This window comes from Mchenga conophoros, linkage group LG6 (genome assembly GCF_057382185.1).
Source record: "Mchenga conophoros isolate Kocher_MC1m ecotype Shallow Benthic linkage group LG6, M_conophoros_male_GT1.1, whole genome shotgun sequence".
Taxonomy (NCBI): domain Eukaryota; kingdom Metazoa; phylum Chordata; class Actinopteri; order Cichliformes; family Cichlidae; genus Mchenga; species Mchenga conophoros.
In genome coordinates this window covers 41867941-41891890 of record NC_140531.1, presented here as the reverse complement: position 1 = coordinate 41891890, position 23950 = coordinate 41867941, and the positions used below count along the sequence as shown (strand labels likewise).

Genomic DNA, 23950 nt, shown 5'->3' with positions numbered 1-23950 from the left:
TTGGAGCATTACTTATTGTTTCACTAAGCACTCTGAAATTACTCGTTTAGCATAACAATGTCTGCTTAAATGTGGGGAAGCAGCATCTCTTTGCATCTATTATGCATTCTCTTTACTTGCCTTTGGCTACTCACATCACCAGAATTAAAATTGTGCCTTTATTGCAACACACAGGATCTGACTCGGTGTGATTTCATGCATTTTTAAACACTCGAAATTGTGGAATTTTTCAGTTATTTATTAACTGTACGTATAGCTCATAGTGGCATCATGCACTAAGTTAGGATGGTACTCGAGTGCATTAAAGCTCTGCTGCGATACATTCAGTCATTACTCAAATCACACGTTTTTTTCTGAGTGTATTAAAATGCGCTAAATGAAGCTCCCATGCTGAGCTCATTACACTACTGTTACTACACAGCTGCAGTAGGAAACAGTAGCACACACACACACACACATGTATGTACCAAGGTGTACTGAATGCTGGCTCATTGTTGGGAGCAGAGCAGTGATGGAGAGGGAAGACCTGGATGTCAGCTGGAGTTTTAAAAAATGGCTTCAGCGAGAGATTCAATCAGTGTTAAAAAATAACATCATGATCTAAAGTCTAAATGAATTCAATTAATTTCAGTTTTATTTACACAGCGCCAAATCACAACAGCAGTCACCTCAAGCTGCTTTATATTGTAAGGTAGACCCTACAATAATACATACAGAGAAGAACCCAACAATCATATGAGCAGCACTTTGGCGACAGTGGGAAGGAAGAACTCCCTTTTAACAGGAAGAAACCTCCGGCAGAACCAGGCTCAGGGAGGGGCGGGGCCATCTGCTGTGATTGGTTGGGGTGAGAGAAGGAAGACAGGATAAAGACATGCTGTGGAATTCACTCCCGAATGCAGGCTCAAAGTGCTTTATGTTGGAAAATTGCAATATTAAATAAAGAGAGCGCTCCCTCCACCTGTGAGCAAGAACCTGGCAATAGCAGGAAGAAAGAACTCCCTTTTAGCAGGAAGAGAACCAGGATCAGGGAGGGTCAGGGGAAACTAATAAGAGTGAAACCTGAGATTTTGCAGTGGGACAGCAGGTCACTCCTGGCACAGTCTACTTCCTGCTCTGTGCTGTATGGAAAGGGCAGCTTTACCTGATCCTGAGTTCAATCATAATAATGAAGGGAACATAAACTCGATGTCATATTAAACGTTCTGTCTTTATGTGTTTGGGCTGCAGGTATTTAGGGAAAGAGGGCTGGGCCCCGGCCTCCTACTTGAAGAAGATTAAAGAGGATTTCTCCCCACGGAAGAAGACGCTGACGGGCCCCGTGGAGATCATCGGAAACATCATGGAGATCAGCAACCTGCTGCAAAAGAAGTCTGTTAGCGAGAAGGACATCCAGACAGACGGAGAGGGCGGAACCACGCCGGAACGCCACTTCTCCAAGAGCGAGATCAGCCTGCCGATGCCCTCCGAAATCAACGCCGCGACAGGCCGCAGGCTGAGCGCGGGCCGGGACACCAACAGCCCGTGTCTCGGAATAGCGGCGAGCGCCGCCCTGAATGAGAATAAAGCGAGAGGCGAGCCGGGCTCCCCGGCTGTTGCAAGAGTGGCACCGCACAGAGTGGAAATCGGTGAGAGAACGTGTTGTGTGTAAAGGTTAAAGTTCAGCCTAAAGCTTGAATGCAACATTAAGACGTGCCCCTTTCCATTTGTGCAGGATTCGGCGCCGTAGGTAAGCTACACGGCTGCTGCATCTAACCGCGCTCTGTCACACTAACCTTTGATGTGATAACATGCTCGGTGTGTGTTTCGGCCTCGGTTTCACTCACAAACTAAGAACCTGTGGTCAGTTTGTGGTTACTAAGACATCGCTCGGCTCCACCCATCCATCCTTTGGGACGAGCCCATTTTTTAACAAGCCGATGCTCCACACATGGCGTCCAAAGCCAGGACAAAATTAGTCTTTCAAATCTTACTTTTGCTTGTCTTTAAATATGTTGTCCTTTCCAGTGTGACATAATTCATCTTAGAACTAAATGTTTGGTGTTTGTTTGTTACAGCGAGTGTCAACCTTTTACTTTGGTCGTTTTTCTGAATTATTCTTAATAAAATCTTATTATTTTTAATCAGGGTCTCCTAATCTGCGGCAAAAACCTCCCCCCAGAAGAGACGCCAACTTGGTAAGACTCCAGTTTGGCTTCTGCTTACTGACAAACCCAGAGCGCCTTTCCTGCGTGCTCACTGATGTTGCCATGCTTCTGCTGAAGTACACGTGATCACAGTCGAGACTCTTCTTGTGTTTAAGAAGACAGCTGCAAAATCTTTCAGTGCAAGGATAAATACCAATAAATAATATAAAAAGAGAAAAAATCTAATTGGCTCTCAGACTACTGCAGGAGTTGCATAGCAACCATTGAGGCACATTTACACATTTTCAGCATGTCTGCGATTGTCCCGGTATCGCACGTGCACACCTTACATTTACCCTCATATTTATATATCATGATTGCATGCAGTCATAAATCACATCTTATGTTTTATGTGTGTCAGATACAGGATGGCTCAACGTGAGCGGCTCACTTCTCTCTCTCTTTGCTGTACAGGGCTTCCAGTTACCCAAGCCACCAGAGCCCCCTGCTGTGGAAGCAGAGTATTACACTATAGCAGATTTCCAGTCCTCGATCTCTGATGGCATCAGTTTCCGTGGAGGACAAAAGGCTGATGTAAGAGGCCAGATCTACAGTGCTGTCGCTCAGATGAGACGGGGCCTGTTGAATACGTATGCAGACTGAGTGCTCCCCCGATAGGCAGGAAAGCTGAGGCACAAAGGAGACGACCTTGGATACTGTGTGTGAAAGTGATGACGTAGACAGAATTCACTGTGCAGGATTCAGGATGAGGGTGGAGATAATGACAGAGATTCCTTCAGGGTTTTTTTATTAAGTTATACTGAGGTGATTCTTTTAACGACTGCAGTAACAGATGCATCATTGATCTTATTACAGTATTACTCAGTCTTTAATCACTAGTATGTAGCAAATACATATATATATATATATAAGTGAGTATTTGTTCCAGTAACTCTTTACTCCTTGTTGTGCAGGTAATAGAGAAGAATCCTGGAGGCTGGTGGTACGTGCAGATTGGGGAGATGGAGGGCTGGGCCCCCTGCTCCTACATCGACAAGCGCAAAAAGCCCAACCTCAGTCGTAGGTCCAGCACACTGACCCGCCCCAAAGTCCCTCCTCCAGCTCCACCTGTCAAAAAACAAGAATCTGAGGAGGCTCCGCCTTCTGCTAACTCTTCCTCCAAAACCACAGAGGTGCCTAGCAGGGCTGTGTACGAAGAACCTGAATATGATATTCCTGCAGTCGGATGCGAAGGTGAGCCTGAACCGGATCCCCTGAAGGACGAGCGTTCCCGCGATGTGAAGATCAACAGTGTGGTCAGCGACAAGTACAGCAGCTCCCCTCCATCCTGCAAGGCCTCCCCTCCCGTTTGCAAGGCCTCCCCTCCTTCCTGCAAGGCCTCCCCTCCTTCCTGCAAAGCCTCCCCTCCCGTTTGCAAAGCCTCCCCTCCCGTTTGCAAGGCCTCCCCTCCTTCCTGCAAGGCGTCCCTTCCTGTCTGCAAGGCGTCTCCAGTTTTCGCCCATCGAAGAACCTCCTTCAGGTCTGTAGAGGAGGTTGCTAAGGAGGAGTGTATCTATGAGAATGATGGCTTCAGGCCGAGCGGCGGTGTTGAAAGAACCCTGACTAAAGGTTCCAGTGAGCCTAACTCCCCACGGAGCTACCATTCCTCCACAGTCCCAAGAAAACCCTCCGGATCTTCGCCTCTACCTGGCAGGCCCATGAAAACCATGACACCAGAGATGAGTCGGAGAAGCCAGACCCTGGGCAGACACATAGATATCAGCTTCAGATCCCAGGATAACAGCCCTCACTCGTCATCAGATGAATTGAGCAGAGGCTCCAAGAAAGGCCCTGTCTTCAACCGGGAGGTGGAGCAGAGAATAGGCCAGAGCCCCTCCACCAGGCCCAAGCCTTCCGTCAGACCTAAGCCCCTTTTGACCAAATCAGAGCCCCAGAGTCCAGAGAGGATGGACATCACCTCTCTGAGACGACAGCTGAGGCCTACGAGTCAGTTTAGACATAGCCTCAAACCTTCTCGCGGGGAGGACTCTGAAACAGCTTCTGTTATATCATCAGAGGACTCGGTGTGTTCACGCAGTACCTCAGATCTCTCCTCTGTTTACTCCAAAGGAAGCCGTGGTGACTCCGATGTGGAGGGCCCCAATCTCTACCGCTCCGTGGACGCCTATAAGAAAGTCCAGGACTCTGAGATCAGTTTTCCAGCTGGGGCTGAGGTCGAGGTTTTGGAGAAACAGGAGAGTGGTTGGTGGTACATCCGTTGGAGCTCCGAAGAAGGCTGGGCTCCCTCATACTACCTGGAACCTGTCAGACAAATGGGCGACGGTGGTGGCTTAGACGGACACGGGAGTGGTGGGAGTAAGTCCAACAGCCTGGAGAAGAATGAGCAGCATGTTTTGGCCCTCAATAACATTAATATTCAGGGCCTGACGCAGCAGCATCAAGGCTTGAGGAGGAACTCCCCACCGATTCCTTCCAAGCCTCCCGGCGGCTTCTCGAAGCCATCTGGGATGGTTAATGGAGGGGTGAGGATGAGGAACGGGGTACGCCAGGTGGCGGTGAGGCCTCAGTCTGTATTTGTCACCACTACGCAGCCAGCCAAGGACACGCACTACACAACAGGGTCCTTGAGAAGGAACGAGTCGCTGGGCAGGAGCGATCACTATGGTTCTGGTTCTGCCACTCTTGGAGTTCGCCGAAATGCCTCATTCAGCACCGTGCGGCCACACGTAGTTGTTGAAAGCCAAACGAGGCCTGCCGAACGCTCCAGTCTGTCTTCGGGGAGCGCGTTCAGCACAAGCAATGTCCAAGACGCCCTGAGCAGAGTTAACCAACGCAACGGTATCCCCGTGTCCACGGTCAGACCCAAGCCCTTGGAGAAGAGCCAGCTGATCCACAACAACCTTGGCAGGGATGTGTATGTGTCCATTGCCGATTACCGTGGCGACGAGGAGACCATGGGGTTCACAGAGGGAACCTGTCTGGAGGTGTTGGAGAGAAACCCCAATGGGTGGTGGTACTGCCAGGTGCAGGACAGCCTGGTTCCCCGCAAAGGCTGGGTCCCCTCTAACTACCTTGAGCGGAAAAAATAAAGGCAAGCCTACATCCGTAGCCACGCCCACCCCCAGCCCCCATTCCCCGCTCTAGGCCCATGGGCGGCGGCATCACTCCTTGAGAATGTTACCCGCAATCTCCCTTAAGCAATATGTCCTTGAAAATTGACATACGGTCAGACTGTGTAAGGAGAAAGATGTTTTAATCTGATAAAAAAGGACACTTTTAGTGCTGGTTTACTAAAATTTATACGAAAGGAGTGGGAAGATTTTCAATATTTTACCTGGAAGCAGAGACAGAAACATGGAATTGGCCACACTGGTTGAGGAAGTTCAAGGTGGATGCTGTGTCTGACACGTAAACTGGTCTAACTGGGAGCGATGACCTCTTAAAGAGGTTTGTGTCATGTAACACAGAAGCGGAGAAGAGTAGTGGCTACGCTCATCCTGCCCATCACTGACTACGATGGCCAATAAGTGCCTTTTGTATTTGGTCACCTGAACGAAGGTTCTAAATGGTGGATGGCAAACCAGTAAATCAACCAAATCTTTACAGAGTGCCATAGTCCTATGAACACCACCGAGAGCGTTTCTATACAAAGTTACGAGTTCGAAGCGCAAAGTTTGGATTTAGACGTCTTCAGTTCGATAAAGAAAGAAAAGCACGAGTGAAGGGACTCAAGTTCCCAGAAGATTTATTTGTTTTAAGCCACAAAGTCATCAAACAAAGACGATAGTTGAATCTCATCATCACAACTTCTCTTTAGTTTGTTTCTGTTAACGTGTCTCGTGCTGATGCAAGTCTTCCTTAGAGAATTATTTCTGCTTTCTTGTGACATCTGTTTTCCACCGACAGCCTTGAATTGGACGAGCCAAAGCTCGACTCTGGCAGAATAGACGGCTGACGCTCGGTTTCTGTAAACTGTTTCTATCAAAGATACCACAGAAATATCTTAGTGTCATTTTTCCTGGATGTAGTCATCTGGGAGAACACATTTATTTAAAAAAACCAACAAACCTGTGAAACTTGAAAAATACAGAACAAGCAACGGAACAATGAGACCTCATACAAGCGTAAGGATAACCTCATTGCACAGCTTTTAGCTCCAGGAACTAATGATTTTGTGTATATTGTGTTGTCATAATGCAGCTATCGAGGTGATGAATTGCAAGCATACTGGAAACGTAGTGAAATAACTTTAATCCAGGGATTTATTTGAATAGATTAGAGGCCAAAATGTGATCGAACCAAAGAGAGATATCACTTCATTGGCAGTTTTGGGGATTTTACCGTTTACTTACGGTACAAATGGTAACACACTTTCACCAAACTGCCTAAAACGAGGTTTCTATCAGTATCTGGAAGCACTTGAAGGAAGTGAACAGTTAATTGTAATATCAGATATTGCTGTGCAGTATTGGGATTTAAACAGAGACTAGAGTAGCTATTTTATTGTTATTAGCGACTGTTTGAAATGTGACGGTAGAAATAATTCTTCCAAAAGGAGTCAAAGTTCAAAATTCTGATGGCTGATGTTCAAGACTGCTGAAATACATTTTCTAACGAACACAAACTTCTCATTATGTTCCTGCTGGACAGTATCATAGTACTAAACAAAGTGCAGTACCTGCTAGATCGCAGTTATCTATTTTAACAAAACCATATTTGTGTTTTTGTGGTCTCTCTGTGATCGCACGCCGACAATAACGAGGAACGAAGTGGTTCTGTTTTGTGAGTTAGTGCACTTTAAAAACTGCTTTTATGGTGCATTAATGTAAAGATGCAGTAAAAACTCAGCATGTTATTTATTGAATGTTTTTTTGTAATTATTTCATATTTTCCAAACAGGAGGATGAGTTCTGCTCTCAGTGGCAGGAGATTTGGTCAAATTGGAGACCTCTTGTGGTAATTGAAAGGTACTACAACGTGACTTTGAGGCTTTCCTGCAGTCCTACCTCAGTGCAATAAGAAATGCGCTGCTGGTCAGTGAGTCTCCACAAAAACTGTTTTGTTTTTAATCTTAGTGCAGCTAAAACTGTTTTATTGCACATTTTGTTTCGCATTGGGCAAGAATTTAGTTTCTGAAAAGTGATTTTTTTTTTTTTCTCGATGCTGTTTGCTGCAGCTTTAGCAAATCATGGGCACTTCCTTCATCTTTATTGTGCTTTACATAATGCCTGATAAAAGCATATTTATAATGAATAGTATTATTATTTCCACAGTTCCCCTCATTCAAACAGAAACCATCAGCGTGTCCTGTGATGGTAATAAAATCACTGATGTATGGACCTATAAATAAAACCAGTAACCGTCTGGGTGCTGACAGGCCCCATCCTTTGAGACGAAGGCATTATGTAAATGTGTCGAATCACTCTGAACATTTCGCTCCAGCACATTCATTATTATTATTATTATTATTATTGCATATCGCTTTGTTTGATTGAGCTGAACTTACTTGTAAGGGAATCGTTCTGTGTCGAGCCTGCGTTTAGCTGTGTAGCATCTTTATTCATGCTTTTACTTCGTTTTTCTTATTTCCTCTTTTTTTCTTTCGTTCTGAACCCACGAGGAAATGTGCAATAGATTAAAAAAAAGAAGAAGAAAAAAGACAAAAACGCTTCAGCGAAAGGAGGAAGGTCATAGTGGGCCGGGAGTAGATGTTCCCGGTCAGGCTGCCGGTCACGAGGCTTTTGCCGTCTTTTCCAGTGTGTCATGTTTAAGTCTGTTTTCAGAGAGCAGGTGTGCGAGGTCCTGACGTCAGAGCAGCGACGTGATGAACTAACACGAGGATGTCTGCTCCCGCGACCTCCGTCAGCTGACCCATTCTGTAGTGACATTACAGCCATCTGGGATCTTCGTCACAGACGTAGAGTCGCTGGCCCACCATCATCATCGTCATCGTCGGGGGCCCTCAGCTGTCACGTTTGTGCCTGAATGGAATTCTTTGATTGTTTCTGTGTTGTTGTTTTCTTCCTCCTCTCCCTCTGGACTGTGTCCTCTGCCCACCTGCTTGGATGCCTCTTTTGACATTTACCCCCACGGCTGTCAGACCAAGTCGGGCCTTTTCGTCAGCGATCACTGCGGCGATGTTGACCTTTGGGACCGCCGGCTGGCAAAGTGACGTCGACGCCAGCGTCTCGGCGGTAAACAAAACACCGGGGAGACGAACGCTCCTTCAGGCCGTTTCAGTTCAATCCATCAACTTCCAGGATAAACACCAAAAAGAGAAAATCCTGTTTTTCCCCCCACGCTGTCTTTGCAGAGAGATCGTGCTGTTCGCAGAGGCCGACGCGCAGAGCCCGGTCCTTTTTGGGGGTCGGCTGACTTTGTGTTTAACTCCACGTTTAAATTCGCAGATTTCTGAAACTCGTTTTCAGTCAAAGCTGGAAGCCAGTTCTGAAACCTTCTTACTGTCACTGCTGACCGCCGAACAGACACGCCCGTCTGTGAGCCGTCTGTTTTCAGCCCGTTGCCTCCGCTCACGTTGGGTTTCTGACTTTTAGACGAAGAAACACAAAAACTGAAAGAGCTCAAAGCTGACAGCTCCGAAACTCCCAGATCAGCATTTGTTTGCTGAAGATGAAATTTCTCAGCAGGTCACTGGACAAGAAATAGTCCCTTTAAATCCCTCATCAGGGCTAAATCGCCAAAAATATTTATCACGATATATATTTGAAAATTTGCAATAACGATAACTGGCGATATAATTGACGCGAGACAAAATACTTCACAACTCCACAACTTTGATGGTTTTTTGCACTAATAATGTGTTTTCACTTAAACAAGCAGCTGTTTTTCATCTGCATTAAAGCTACATAAACATGTCACAGTGCAAACTCCTCGCTGACAGTTTAACCAAAAGGCGTTTCCAGTGGAAACTGGCCGACAGATCCTCAGCACAACCATGTATAACATCCACAGAACTTAAAAAGAGGTTATACACACGACACGGTAACATTATGTTGAAGCGCAGTACTGTGCTAAACCAGTTCCACCACTGGAGTTGCAGCATTTTTATAAACCAGTTCTGGTTCAACTGTTTCATTCAACGATCCGCTTTCGCCCTCCTCTCTCCGTCGCCGCCGTGCTTTTTCCGCCATGTGCGTATGAAAACAGGCACTGCGCATGCGCGTGTTACCCACGTTCTATCGCCATATTTTCTTATCGTTGCCCAACGTTATACCGGTATTACCGTGAACGGGATGATGTGGCCCAGCCCTGTCCCTCACTTCCTGCTTTTCCAGCGTTTCATCAGTGCTGTCAGTCTGCTTTCACTCTCAGCAGCAAAGTGAAAATAGTCAGAGTATAATACGTTGGAGTTTCGCTCTTTAATAACAGCTCGGTTACCGTCCGCTACTTTATGCCTTTCACCTGCAGAGCTCAGCAGGCGTGTCCACGCCAACACGGTTTCCGGGAGTCTTACAGGAAACGCTCGAGTTTTCCATCATCTTCCCGGAGGTCAGCGGAGCGAGACGGCTCCGCTTGGCCGTCTGATTCCTCGCTCTCTCTTTTTATTCTAACAAACGGACAGCGCCTCCCGGGCGCCTTTCCAGTTTTGTGTTTTTGATTCACCTCCGTCTCCTTCCTCGACACAGCCGAGCCGCTGAGATCACAAAGATGCCCGACAGGGTGGAGTGTGTGTATGTGCGTGATGAGATGGATCGTTTGCAGGTGTGTTGGAGAAAAGAGAAGTCGGAGGTCAAGGAGGGGTTTGTAGGATGCAGGCAGACAGACGACGGATCAGATAGCGGATCCGAGGAGACGAGGCGGCTGGGAGGTGAGAGGAGCTCTGCTTTGATTGGAGGGAGATGAACAATGATGTCTTCAACAGGAAGCCCGTTTTATCAAACTCCTTCTAACCTTTCTAGAAACCTCACACCTAATGAGCTCCTCTCCTGAGCCGAGCTGTGAAGTCTCATTACGTCAAACACAGTTTTAATTGAGCCGCTTGAAGTTTCCAAAGTCTGTGAGAAACGACTTGATGGTGCAGCAGCTTCTCTCGGCCTCCCCGCCCGTCTCCAGGTGAACTTCAGAACTGGTCCCACCTCTGATATGAGCTCCTGCTGCTCACATCTCACGCAGCCCCGAGGGTGAGAGCTGAGCCGGCTGGTGGAAAACAGTTTTCAGAATAAGACAAAGGCTTCATGTTTTGCTTTATTCTCTCGTGTTTTTGTTGAGAAAATAATTGAATGTTGTAAAAAGGGTGAGGCGGGATTTGAAGGGCTCGCTGGCTTCTAATGAAATGCCTTCAAGCTGTAAACGAAAGACATAAAAAAGTTTCAGAAGTCGGCGGCAGGCAGAGCGATGGTGGAGGGGATGAAGGCAGGTTGGATAGGAAAGTTTCAGTAAGTGTGTGGGAGCAGGTGAGGTGCATGTAAGGGGGGCTTTGTAGGTTTTTAATTAACGTCTGGTTGCTTGTTAGAGCATGAGAGCAGAGATGAGCCGCGGATGCTGAGGGCTCATTCTCAAGCAGGTAAAACAGAAGTGCAGAAAATCAGGCGATGCAGATTATTTATGTCACTCTGAAAACTTCCTCATGCAGTCGCAGCCGTTTGAGATGCCAGCAGGCATCAGCAGGAGCTCCAGAGGAGGAGGCTGTGTCGAGGAAGGAGGCGCGCCGCTGTGCCTCGGCGGCGCTTTCTTTGTCTCCGTTTGAATCCCCGTTTCCAGTTAGCACAACAGTGTGTCTTAATTAACCTCAGCCAGTCTGATAGTATTTCAGCACTAATGGCTTCCCAATAAAGAACGCCGTGGCTTCCTGCGTGGGAGACGGCGCCCAGCGCTGTGGCCGAGGCGAGCTGTCACAAGTGACTGATGCTGAGTGACAGCTGAAGTAGTATTTTAATGGCAAAGGCGGTGCCTGTTTTTCTTTAACTCACCGGTGCATTTGTAGAGTAGAATCTGTCCCCACCCTGCTGTGGAAAGCAGTGTGCCAAAACAAAGCGCCCGTGGAGCTCGCGATCTCGCGATCTCTTGATTCTGACAAAAACAGTTCGTTACCAGCACGTCAGTAACAACTACAGGCCTCGAGTTGGACCAAAGGAGGTGCTACTCTTTCACTCTCTCTTTTCTTTCTGCTTTTATTGCCATGTTTTTAAGCAGGTTCAAACTGTAGCGCATGACTTTAGTCGCCCCCTTCTGGCAGTGAGAGTAACTGCACACTGACAGAAGGAAAAGTTGCAAACGACAAAGATTTTACTTTGTGCGTAAAGGCTTAAAGGTCCTTTTTGTAACTGCTCTCTTCAACTGTAACTAAATGTGTCACCACCAGGGGGCAGCATTTAACAGCGCGCGAGTTGAGATGTTTCCAGATGTTTGCTGCTGTTTCATTGCTGCTGTTGGCCTCCCACTAGACCACCATTGTGTTCCATACGCTGCACCACCCCGTGGAGGGACACGCCGCCCTCGTTTTCCCCACATTTCATTGTGGTTAATTTTGGAAGGTTTTAAATTGTATTTACTCGCAGGAATTTACAACAAGTACCTTTAATGAGTGCGCTGTGACGTCTTGGATTTATAACAAAGTCGTGCACTGCAGCTTTAAGCCCTGCAGAGTCCTTGTTTTCAAAAGATATGCCATGAAGAGCCAAATGCAGCTTTATTCAAGACCCCCCCCCACACACACACACACACACACACACACACACACACACACACACACACTAATGAGAGCAAACACAGTCCAGATCCCTTCCTGATTGGAGACCTTCTGCACATGTGCATTACTTGTGAAAACAGGACATTTTCTTATCTACGGTCTCATTTTGACGAGTCTTGTTCCTTTTTTTGTATCTTGTACATGTTTACATTGTATCTCGCATTGCCCAAAAGAGAAACAATATTAAATGTATAATCTTTGTTGTTTTAAACCGCCTCCTGTTCATTTGTCTCACGTGTTTCCACAGATAAGCAGCAGCAGACCCCCCCCCCTCCCCTCTACAGAGTTTGTGACAGCAATATTACTGATTGAGACATTTATCTCCATTCGCCTTATTGTGCAGGCCAGATTAAGTGAGTTTAGATGTGCAGGAGCAGAACGATGCAGCTGGTTATATATAGCGAGAGTTGTGAGGAGGCTGAGAGCGGCGAATGAAGACGAACGAGCGCTCGCAGCCTCAGTTCCTCGCTAAAGAGCGGAGACACAAATTTTTGTTCTCCTGCATCCAAACGTGTGCTCGGAGAGATTTATCACTTCTGTCCAAGGGAATGTGAAATATATGCTCACACCTCTGTGTCGCAAATCTGCACCTCTTATAGGAGAACACAGGTGTTCAGCAGGAAGTGCAGGTCAGGCCGTCACTCAGGAACATGAAATAGAAAGTTCAGATCTCTCCCCTCATACGTTACTGCTCACTGTCAGCTGTTACATTGTAATAAGCGAGCTTCCTCACGCTGGCTACACCACGCGCCGTTTTTAATAGGGGAACCTTCCTCCTGACAAGTCAAGCCTTAACCCTGCGGTCTTTCTCATGCCCACCAGGCTCGTGTTACTCACATATAGTAGCGTCTTAGCAGGGTCCCCGGGGGGTTTCGGATCCACCCCTCAATGCATTCTGGGTAAAAGACAAATTGCATAAAAAGCTGTGCTGATTTATGTATTTTGGGGTTTTTTTTGACACTTTGCAGAGCAGCAAGCTGGAGATATGAGTTCAAATATTTACATAAACATACATACATACATGTGCATGTATGAACATGTATGCTACATATTTGGGAACCCGTGACCTCCACACTCTTGATTTGTTCCAGTTGTAAATTTGCAGCTGAGCTAATGTGGAAAAAGTCTCAGTGCTGCAGAGAGGTGTATCATTTAGAAAAATAATCCAGCTGGTTGGTTTTTAAATTACACACCTGGGATCCAGCCTCCTCTGTTATGTCTCGCCATGCTTTAATTGGACCTGTTTCCACTGCTTCGTGCACATATTTCATAAAACTGGATGGTAAAAAAAAACAAAACTTGGAGTTTCCATTGTTCTGTAAAGAATCGCATTCCTGGGCAGCACAGACTGTGTTTCACCAAAGTACAAACAGTACCAAACAAAGCCGCGTAGCCTGATTGTGGCCACAAACTCGCCAAAAGCCAGAAAAACATCAAAATGCTCCGACAGATCCTCCAGGAAGTTACCCAGAGACGCATCAGCGCTGACATCTGGAAAGTCTAGAGGCCTTAAATTTAAGAGGTACTGCAGTCGGGTGATAATTCAGTTTATTAGTCATGTAAAAATCATCTTTTGTACGCTTAAACTAAAATCCTTCGTGGACACTTTCATTAAAACATTTAAATGTATAAATCTAGATGTTAGGATCTATTTACTCACCTTTTATAGACTCCATTGTCGTCTTCAGCAGATGTTATCACTTGACCTAATTTGTCAAGGTGATGCAACTTGTCACAGTTTTTACCTGAAGTGATTCTTCTAGTCCAGAGGTGGGGAGCTCGAGGGCCGGTGTCCTGCAGGTTTTAGATCCAACACAGCTGATTTAAAGTTCTCCAGAGGCCTGGAAACGAACTAATCATGTGATTCAGGTGTGTTGACCCAGGGTGAGCTCTAAAACCTGCAGGACACCGGCCCTGGAGGCCTGGAGTTCCCCACCCCTGTTCTAGAATAGCCCACGTTTGCTGAACACACTTCCCAAACATCTCCACTAGATGGCTCTGTTGGTCCGGCCTCGCCTCAGACATTTTCATATGAATAAAGCTGCAGATTCAAACTCAGTATTTATGCTGAGATTGAGTCTTGAAATGAAGTTCTATTATGATCAGGCCTTTTTAGCCATTCTCTACATTAAACCTAATAATGCTGGATGTTAACATCGACAGACGATGATCTCTGACGGAGTTATGAATGCTCCATTGAACAACGATCAGTATTAAAAGTGCTCGTCTGGTTTATTCTTTTCATGACATTATCACTCATCTTCTTTATATTCCCGACTCGCTTCTATTATGCGGAGATGTCTGTGAATCGGATGCAGACAGATGCTATCTGGCAGCTCTGAGCAATACATCTGGATGAGGTGCTTCATGAATTTATAGTGCAGTCGTTTTGGTGGAACAACTCGAGTTTTAAAGTAGATTTGCTGAATCCCCAGCCTGTCGCCGTGAAGCTCCCCAGCAGCTGGGCCCGAGGCAGAGGCCAAGGAACACGAATCCACAGAGCGCTGGGCCGGTAACCGGCTTAGCCCTCCGAGAGCCGAGGGGAACACGGCACCAACATCTGTGCCCGAGGCCAAGCCATGAGGCAGGATGTGTCAAAGGTCAAGTGTTCACAAACACTACTAAAACTCCACTTAGAAAGTCCGGTGTTACCTCCAACTTTCTCTGGAGCTTTGGACCTCATCCCACAGCATCCTCCGGCACATATAGAGCTGTAGTAATACTTGAGTTTCCTTATTCCTACTTTCTTGTTATTATTTGACTGCAAAAGAACTACAAGGAAAGGACTGCTGGCTAAAAGATGATTAAAAGGGCCCAAACAGAGTTGTCATCGGTGCTGTAGTAATGCAGGGAAATCAGTCTTTTATTTTCCCATCTGAGAAGGGAAATGCTCACGGAGCACGAGCGTGCTTTTAATCTGTAGCCTCGGCATGTTGACACAGGTTTTATCCCCAGATGTTAATGAAAACTGCTGAGGCTGTTGGCTAAAGTAAACCAGATCATCTCCACGTTGCATTGCTTTTCATTTCAACGCCACTTTTAATGCTCAGCATGCAAAATCCACCTGATTTGGCAAAATAATCACAGTATTGAATAATCAGGCCCCATCTTATCTTAATGACCTTGTAGTACCATATCACCCTATTAGAGCACTTCGCTCTCGCTCTGCAGGCCTACTTGTTGTTCCTAGAGTATTTAAAAGTAGAATGGGAGGCAGAGCCTTCAGTTTTCAGGCCCCTCTCTTCTTCACTCACTATGACCGCTCTGCACTGGTCGCAGCAGATGGCCCCGCCCCTCCCTGAGCCTGGTTCAGCCGGACATTTCTTCCTATTAAAAGGGAGTTTTTCCTTCCCACTGTCGCCAAAATGCTTCCTCTGTATAAATAAAATTTAACTGGCCAAGTTTTACTGTTTGCTAGCACGTTAGCCAAAGATCAGTTTAGCTTTAGCACACATAACTTATTAGTTACCTCCAAAAATATGTTCTTATTTTTCAGTTCCATAAAGGACCATTTCAGTTTCAACACCAAAACATTTTTAATATATAACAGGGCTCTAGAGTGCCACCAATTTGGTCGCAAATGCGACCAAATTTTTCAGTGGTGCGACTAAAAAAATATATATATATATATTTGGTTGCACCTGTGCGACCAAATGTTCGGGTAGCAAAAAAAAAAAAAAAAATCTGCAACCTTCCCTGTGGTCAACAACAGACACATTTTGCCCCTATCGTGGACTAAACCAATCAGAGATAGTCAGGGGCGGGACCTCTCTGATTGGCCGTGGTCCAGTTGAAAGTGCAGGTGGAAGTGGGAGGTGAGTAGCTTGAATAAAGCGATATCAATTCATTAAATCCTGACTTTTAAATATTACTGTGTTTTGCCAGAAACGCCAGATTCTCAGATTAAAGCTCACAAAACCATTTCAACAACAACCAAACAGCAGATGAGAGCAGGTACACGGACTCCACACAAAGACGTAAACACAGACCGACGCATCAGAATCAGCTTTGTCTTTCTCGGCTTTCTCACCCGACGGCCCGCAGACGGACACGCTGTCGGAGCTCAGCGATCCTGATGCGTCCGGTCCGCGCTGTGATTACGTCTTTTTGCGCTGATTCTGAGCTGCAGGTTTTGTCTCTCCAACCAAAATTCACCGAGCCAGCAGCAAAAGAAGCAGCAAACTGCGCTTCACATTTGATCAATGTCGTCATGAATTTTGCTGTTTTGCTTCCACGACTATTAAAATCACACTTCATGCACAGCTAGCTCTCTCTCTCTCTCTCTCTGTAGTTCAAGAACAGTTTCCGTCTCCAATCTCTGTTTTCTGTATTATTCATTGGCTTATTACCCACCAGTCTACCGTTGTTTACAGCGCTTTTTCTTTTTCACTTAAATGACCTCGGACAAGAAAGCCTATTTTTTCTGTTGTTCAATACTGAAGAAATTTAAACTTTATATGCAGAACATTGTAGAATATTTTTAAGGTTTTCTGCTATAAAAAGCCAGACCAGGAAAATCTCCTTCATGTTTTTCTGTGTTTTATTCTCAGTTACCTTCACACAAAGGCATCTGCTGTGATGTTCACAATTCTGATGAAGTCAGTGCTGATAAATGATCAGAATTATAATATTTCTGACTGTCTGAGGCCAAGTTGAGTCGAATCGGGACTTTGAAAACCGGAATCGAATGGATTATAGAAATCAGTGATGATACGCAGCCCTAGTGAGCAGCCTAGGCAGGACAGAAGTGGATGTAGCTGTAATAGGAAAAGAACTATTGCTAACTTTTCTGTTAAGGCCTGATCCTTCTGAAATTCATAGCCAGTGCTCTGACACAGTGTCATCAATCTTTGAATGCTGAAAAAGCACAGTGTATCCAGAAAAACACATTATATTATATCAATTATTATAAAATTTGTGTGCGCCCAACTTTTTAAAGTTAGGCGTACCGGTACGCCCATGGCAAAAAGTTAGTCTAGAGCCCTGTATATGCAGAATTAATCGTTTCCAATATTCTGACTTGTGCTGAGAGAAGCATTTGGCAGCCAAGAACCAGCTGATGCTTCTTGCTGGCTTTGTAAACCGGAACACTTTTTCTATAGCATTTTAATCCTGCTTTAAAAGCTTCACGATTACACGTGTCATTGTTTGCAAGCTTCTTATCCATTGCATCTTTATTAACGCTCTGGTTTGCTCAGCTGTGTGTAAAGAGCTTGAAATGCTAAATGGTTTCAGCTTTAAGTCGAAGGACCTCACACACACACTGATTTTGTCTCTTCGTGTAAGAAAAATCACGTCACATGATTAAATAAAGATGAGACGAATTTCTGCTCAAACACATCTGGAAAGTTTATTAACCACAATCGTCCGACTCACACTGGACAGAGCTCACAAATGAACACTTGTAGCTTCAAATCAAAAGGAAAAAAGAAAACACAGGTTTGCACTTTCAGCTGCTGTCACAACAACAGCCAAACTGCGTTTTTCTAGCCACTGGTTCCAGTCTACACGAGCACTGACAGCGTTCCACTCCGATGCTCATCCGCTGTTGGTCCCGATGTTCACGCTGGGTGAACGGAAAACTCATGCATGATAAAAAGATTTACAGAAAGTAAATGCGCTGCGGACACAGAGGAGCCAGAGGAGGCAGCAAACACGAGAGAAAGCAGGAAACGTCCACGCGTCGGTGCTGGACCAATAAATAATACATTAGAGGATCAGGGACATCCTGTGGGGCGTGTGGAAAAACAACAACAACGAAATATTAAATTAAAGGTGCTCAAAAAACTATTTATAGAAGAAAATCTTTTGTGGCATTTATCAATGTGGTCCAAAAATCAAATACAAATCAATGAATTTAATTGGGGGGGGGGGGGGGTTGCATCTATAGACTTATATCTTAAAAAAATAGATCAGTGATCATTTCTGGATTTGGTCAAAGTCTCTGCACAAAGAAAAAAATGTCACGGCTGAATCTCAGACGTACAAGATTACAATCAGTAGCTTTATAAAGTGACATCATCATCATCACCACAGCGATGGCTTTGAGACCACACAGCCCGAACGAGCTAAAGATACAGACGGGCTGTTGGGTCGTGGACACGGGCGCGCGCACAGGAAGAGAAATCACTCAAAAGAACACGTGACGATCAGGGAGCGCAATAAAAGCAGGAGCTGGCGCGTCGCACCTCACGGCGGTCGGGGTTTGATTGTGTACTGCGACGTCTCTGCTGCGAGGTGCGACTAACTCGACCTGCTCGCTGCCGGACACAAATTTAGATTCTCGCAGTTTTGGATAAACGAGGTGAAGAAAAAAGAAAACGCGTGATTATCGATCCAAACAAACTTTAAAAGAACACAAAAGTTTTTTTGTTGGTTTTTACCCCAATTCAAGCACATCAATAAAAATCTCTCTAAATACATAAGTTAACATTCAAATGTGAATTAACACTTCAAGCAGTAGCGTAATCAAACTGACGTGGGAGGAAGGACGTGTGCAGCGTCACCGTCGGCTGGCAAACACCGTAGCAGCATAGGTCTGATCCCCGTTTGATGATTATCTACAAAATCTAAAAACAGCCTCTCAGCTTCCTGCGAGGACAAAGCTCATCTGTGAAATCTGAAGGGGACGAAGACGTTTTATACTCAAGTTAGGGGACAGAAATGATACAAATACTTAAAATCGGAGCTTTTTCTTTTCCCCTGAAGAGATTTCTGTAGAATGTCTCTGCTGCTGGTGTCACAAAGCGTAGTATACATTTTAATAATCAAATACTGGAAATGTTGTGCATTTCTATTAGAAAAATAGTTTGAATGTGTGCTTTTTCTCCTCTGAGTGAACATTTTGTGACAGTCTGTGCCACACAACAGCATTATTTGGTAAATCATCGGGGGTTTGGGGGAAGCACAGAACGCGGTCCATCTACGAGCGAACCTTCTGTGAGATAAGGCAGGAAACCATGGCAACAATCCTTTGATTTTTTTTTTTACGTGGTGTTATGGGAGCTGTTTGTGAGGACTTGTCAATTTGTCGTGAGCACTCACAGTGTATTAGGCAGGGTTATATAGGTACAGTTTGGGAGGATGGTTCTTAAAAAGATAGCAGGCCCTGAGGAGTATCCAAATTGCTGTTTATTTCCCACTTCCTGTTTCCTTTCAAGAATTCAGAGCTGCCGAGTCTGCTGGAGGCAGGTTGGCAGCATAGACTGTATATAAAAAGATGCATGTAGCGTGCAGGTGTTAAAGTAAAGCCACTGCAGAAGCGACTTAAACCTGGCACAACAGGGGCGGCAGATTAAAATCCTGATGAATTTATGTTCTCAGTAGTTTTATGTCAGTGCAAAAGGCACCATATGGGCTAAAACAAAACAGCATACTATACATGAGGGCGGGTCCAGTTCACGATTGACAAATCATCAGTGAATGAGCGCGTGTACTCTGGTTTCCCCCACTCTGCTCAATTTTTAAAGTTAAAAACAAAGCTGAAAACGCTGACGCCGAGGCTTCAAAACTGAATTTCACACAGTAACCTGGCTACGTCCCTCTTTTATATACAGTCTATGGCTTGTAGATTGTTTCAGCCAATGAGGGTCTTGGTCCTCTCGGTCAGTTTTGGGGCTTTTCTGAGAGGATGATGCAGATTTCAGTGCAACAAACCACATTGCAGAGCAAGCAGCTAGCTAGAACAACAATATAGCTACCACCAACGTTTGCAGTAAAACTACCAGAAAGGTACATTAGATTATACGAGTACAAGAGGTCTTACAATCCTACTTAAAATACTCAGCACCGGCTTGCGTCGCTAGACACGTCACTCACTGATAATCACCACAACACTAACAGACGTCCATCACTTCAGCACTGTGATGCAGACTGAGCTTCCAGTTCTCAGTAACACACAGACACAAGTTGTGACATACTGAGATGATTACCTGCAGCGGGTGTGCGTTTTCTGAGACCATTTAAGTCGTAAATCGCGTTGACGGCATATTTCGGAGCTTCGGTCATCCTCGAAAAGATCTATTGAGCATTCAGACCCAGAGGGACTCATCTGCTTTGGCGCAAATGGGCGATAGTTCCTAAATCTTACGACACGGTTCAACAAATCAAAGAATTTTGAAGCCGGTTTGGTTTTTTCCCCTCTTCTTTCAAAGTCTTCCACGAGCCCCGGAGAAAGCAAACACTTCTGGCAAGAATAGAGTTTGGACGAACTTCCTGTCGAAGGCTGTGACTCTAAAGACAGAGAGACCTCCCCACTGAAGTGGCATTAACTCTGGAAAAGGTCACGTGAGAAAACCAGCCACCAATATTTGTATGAAAATACCAAATCAGAGTACCAGAGTTCATGTTCCCTGAACCTAAACCTTTCTTTTTGTAACCCTGGGTTTTGCTGAGGTCGTCCTGTCGCCCGTTCCCTTACGTGCTGCGATAGGTCTTGATAATGTCTTTAATCTGCCTCCTGCAGATGGGGCAGCAGGCGTTGGACATCTTCTTGAGTTTGAGGCCGCAGGTGTAGCACAAGCACATGTGCCCACAGGCGTAGATGACCGTGTCCACGGTGTTCTCGTAGCAGATGGAGCACTCGTCGGACCACGGCCCGCGGCCGGACGGGAACGTGGGGGACTTGGGGAGGCTGGCCGGAGAATTCGGAGTTGTTCCTGTTGCAAAGACACAAAGACGATGCTAAACAGGTGTTCGATACCCCAATGCATCAAATAACCTGATGTCATACAGGGAAACTACACTGTGTGTTTATACACAATCACAGCATGTCTTTTATCTCATCTTCATCCCCTCGAGCAACCGGTCGCAGCAGATGGCCCCGCCCCTCCCCGAGCGTGGTCCTGTCTCAGTTTTCCTACCTTCCTACTGGCGCCAAAGCAATTACTCACAGGCAGTCGTATGATTGTTGGCTCACAATATGAACCTATAATCGAACTGAATTAATGGGCAGATCCACACGGGGTGAAACAGAGAAGCTGCTGGTTATGTTGGGATTAGCAGCTAGAGATGCGCGGTTGTTCAAGCCTACGATGAACTTTGCAGTTCTGTCTTTATGCCAGACTCATTCACTGCTGTGTGCTGGCTTTACTTTAGTTAGTGCTTTAACCTCCTGGCTTTTGACCTTAACTTCCAAAACGTTTGCTTTTCTTGCTGAAGAAAAGAACATTTGCTGAATTTTGGTTGGTCTAAGATTTATGGATCACAGAGGCTAAATTGCTGTCTCAAAATCCTCCCCAGTGGTGTGCCAGTCATCACTTCCTAAAGATGCTCTACATAAAAATCTTTGCAGCTTCTGACTTTGAGTATGAAGCTAAAAGATTTTTAAAAACGACCCCCCCCCCCCCGTGGGTACAGGAACACATTGCATCTGTCCCATTTACATAAACGGAGTTACGTGACATAAGAACACGTGCCGAAAACATTTGCCTACTTCCAGCTGCAGCAGCAGAACCATGAAGTGCTGGCCATTGTTCCAAACTACTACAGGATGACATCTGCTCACTACCCTATAATGGCTTCCCCAGAGTCCCCTGAGGGGTGATTGATTGTCTACTTCTACAGTTGCAGTTTCCTGTCTGGGTATACGTACCCCCTGCTGAGCTGCAGTAAGCGGCTGAGCACAGACCTCCGTTCAGGACCGGATCAGAGATGCCACTTCCCAGGGCGCTGGGGGTGTGCGGAGAGGAGGAGGGCGAGCTGGGATTCGACGTGGCCCGCGGATCCCCGAGATGCGTGGAGCCTGGTCGGAGAAAATACAGCCAGGGTGTTGGATGAGTGAATTTAGCAGCCAGTTACAGCAAAAACACTAGAATTTGTCTTTTCAACACGATGCTGCTGTCTGTCGTGATCATCAGACGACAGAGTGACACCAGCAGTGATGTAAACACAGGAAGAAAAAGCAGCCCAGACGTCAGAAAGACTGGATTAGTACACTGCACATCAAATAACTCAAACAAAAGCAGATTTTTGCACCAGAGATAAAAGAACCAAAGACACTACATCAAATTATCTTCTCATGCACGACTGCGCTTCATTTCTACCTTTCTGTGTTTTGCTTTTGTTTCATCTTCATGTACAGGAGTACAGACAATGAGAGCAGGATGAGCTTCTTTCCCACTAAACGGGCAGCGCTCGAACGCACAGAGAGACGACTCCAATTTGCATTTTAAAAGTACAAACATATTCAACATCGGAGAAAAGAGATGCTCCGTCGTTTCCTCTTGAGAAAAAGAGGTTTGAAAAAAATAGTAGGCATCTTCCTGTATCTGCATCCTGGCTGAAGGAAACAAGTGGAAATTCCTAGTGCAAGGTTAGGGAACACATTTCGGAATGCTGGTGACTCACGGATGGACAGATGAGGTGCAGGTGTGCTTGAAGCTGTGCTACATGTTCCAGTAAAATCTGTGTGGAATGACTCTTACATCCACAGAAAACCACTTCCAGACACCGGCCTGTCTCTTTAAACTGATTTTAGCTCCTTATTTTGGCTCTTTAGACGTTACTTTCATTCAAAAAAAGAGCACAGGTGATATTAGCAGCTAGCTAAGGAGACCAGACTCCAGCCTCTTAGCCACAGCAGCCTGATGGTCTGATCGTTATTTTACTCTGCAGTAAATTCAGTGCATTCATAAATATTCACAGCACTTCACTCTTTCCACGTTACTGCATTTTTCCAAAATTACAGCCTCAGGTGAGTATGATGCTACGAGCTAGGCTAACCAATTTTGGGGCGGCTTCATTGTAGAACCTGTCAGCTCCATCAGGTTGGATGTTGAGCATCTCTGCGCAGCTGTTTTCAGATCCCTGCACAGATATTCAGTCGGGTACAAGTCTGGGCAAATTAAAGGTTGTTCATCAGGGTCGTTGTCGTGTTGGAACCTTTGCCCTGGTCTGAGGTCCGGAGTACCCTGAAGCAGGTTATCATCAAGGATGTCTCTGCATTCATCTTTCCTTTGCGCCCGACTGCTGTCCCAGCTACTGAGAAACATCCCCACAGCATGATGCTGCCACCGCCATGCTTCACTTTAGGGACGGCATTGGCCTGGTCATAAGCGGTGCTTAGTTTCCTGATGCTTGGCATTCAGGATAAAGAGTTCAATCTTTATTTCATCAGACTGGAGGATTTTGTTTCTCATTGTGTGAGAGTCCTTCAGGGCAAACAGGCAACTAAATATAGAGCATGTGAAGCTGTGAATATCCTGAAAACGGACCAAAGTTCGGAATGATTCATCCGCAAATCAAGGTTCGTCATTAATATGTTGCTGTATGGTTTGCATTACTTTCTTGATCCTGAGCTCAACGTCCAAACTGAGATCTGAGTCGACCTGATTCCTTTCTGAGTGCACTGGGAGTTTTTCAAGAACTTAAACTAATAAAAAGTTGGCGAGACCTGAGAACGACCACTGAAACGCTTTTGGGGTCTTTGGGCATCTGTTCAAAAACAACAAGAGACAAAGCACCGCAGCGCTGTTTCCTTGGACAGGAAACAGAGTCATTTGTCTTGGAAGAGAATTCATGTGGGTTCCTTTGTCGTTTAAAATAACTAATAGTGCAGCGTCACAATAAATGCAATGACACTAAAGAGTGCAAATTATGATGCAAATGAGCATTCTCGCAGAGCAAGCAAGTAATCGCCCTCAAAGAATTCCCATCAAATGCTTTGCTGCTTCAACGTCAATGCAGATTACTTTAATTACCTCGTCTGAAGCTTACTGTCAGAATATAGCATACTAACAACTGCATCACAAGTCAGCTGCTGTGTGCAAAGATATGTAACGATAGCATTTCAGCACGTCTTTGTTTTAAGCATCACTCCACTGCAGTGAGTCTCAGTGGGGAACGGTTCACGGTGTTCTCCTGGACAGCGGACAGAAAAAAGTGAAACCAGAGTCATCTGTTGCGCCGTCAGCGCTGAGCAAACATCACGATGACAGCCCGCCACTAACGCACGTCCCAGCGGGCATCGCTCTGCTGCCATCTGCACCGGCGGCCTGATCAATCCAACCAATGCCCCGACACGCCGCCACACGCAGACCTACTTCACTTTGGAGCCAGTCCAATCATCAGAATGTCGCCCCCCAACAACCAGCTG

At 45.7% G+C, this 23950-nt stretch overlaps 2 protein-coding genes across 9 annotated transcripts in view; one reads left to right on the top strand and one right to left on the bottom strand.

The window, feature by feature from the left end:
• sh3pxd2aa (SH3 and PX domains 2Aa) overlaps positions 1-12067 on the top strand; it is a 98911-nt gene extending 86844 nt beyond the window's left edge. For 4 of the 6 annotated variants that reach the window (XM_085278127.1, XM_085278125.1, XM_085278123.1 and 1 more), the window contains 5 exons: positions 1231-1628; positions 1715-1729; positions 2128-2177; positions 2601-2720; positions 3101-12067. In XM_085278127.1, coding sequence (XP_085134253.1) covers positions 1231-1628; positions 1715-1729; positions 2128-2177; positions 2601-2720; positions 3101-5236 — 2719 coding nt within the window. In that variant the 3' untranslated portion in view covers positions 5237-12067. The remainder of the gene's footprint in view (positions 1-1230; positions 1629-1714; positions 1730-2127; positions 2178-2600; positions 2721-3100) is intronic. The other 2 variants (XM_085278126.1, XM_085278124.1) reach the window with 1 other exon arrangement.
• A 5113-nt stretch (positions 12068-17180) lies between these two features.
• The window catches only part of neurl1aa (neuralized E3 ubiquitin protein ligase 1Aa), a 68104-nt gene continuing 61334 nt past the window's right edge, over positions 17181-23950 (bottom strand). For all 3 annotated transcript variants that reach the window (XM_085278121.1, XM_085278122.1, XM_085278120.1), the window contains exons 5-6: positions 21449-21598; positions 17181-20513 (exon numbers count right to left, since the gene is read on the bottom strand). In XM_085278121.1, coding sequence (XP_085134247.1) covers positions 20272-20513; positions 21449-21598 — 392 coding nt within the window. In that variant the 3' untranslated portion in view covers positions 17181-20271. The remainder of the gene's footprint in view (positions 20514-21448; positions 21599-23950) is intronic.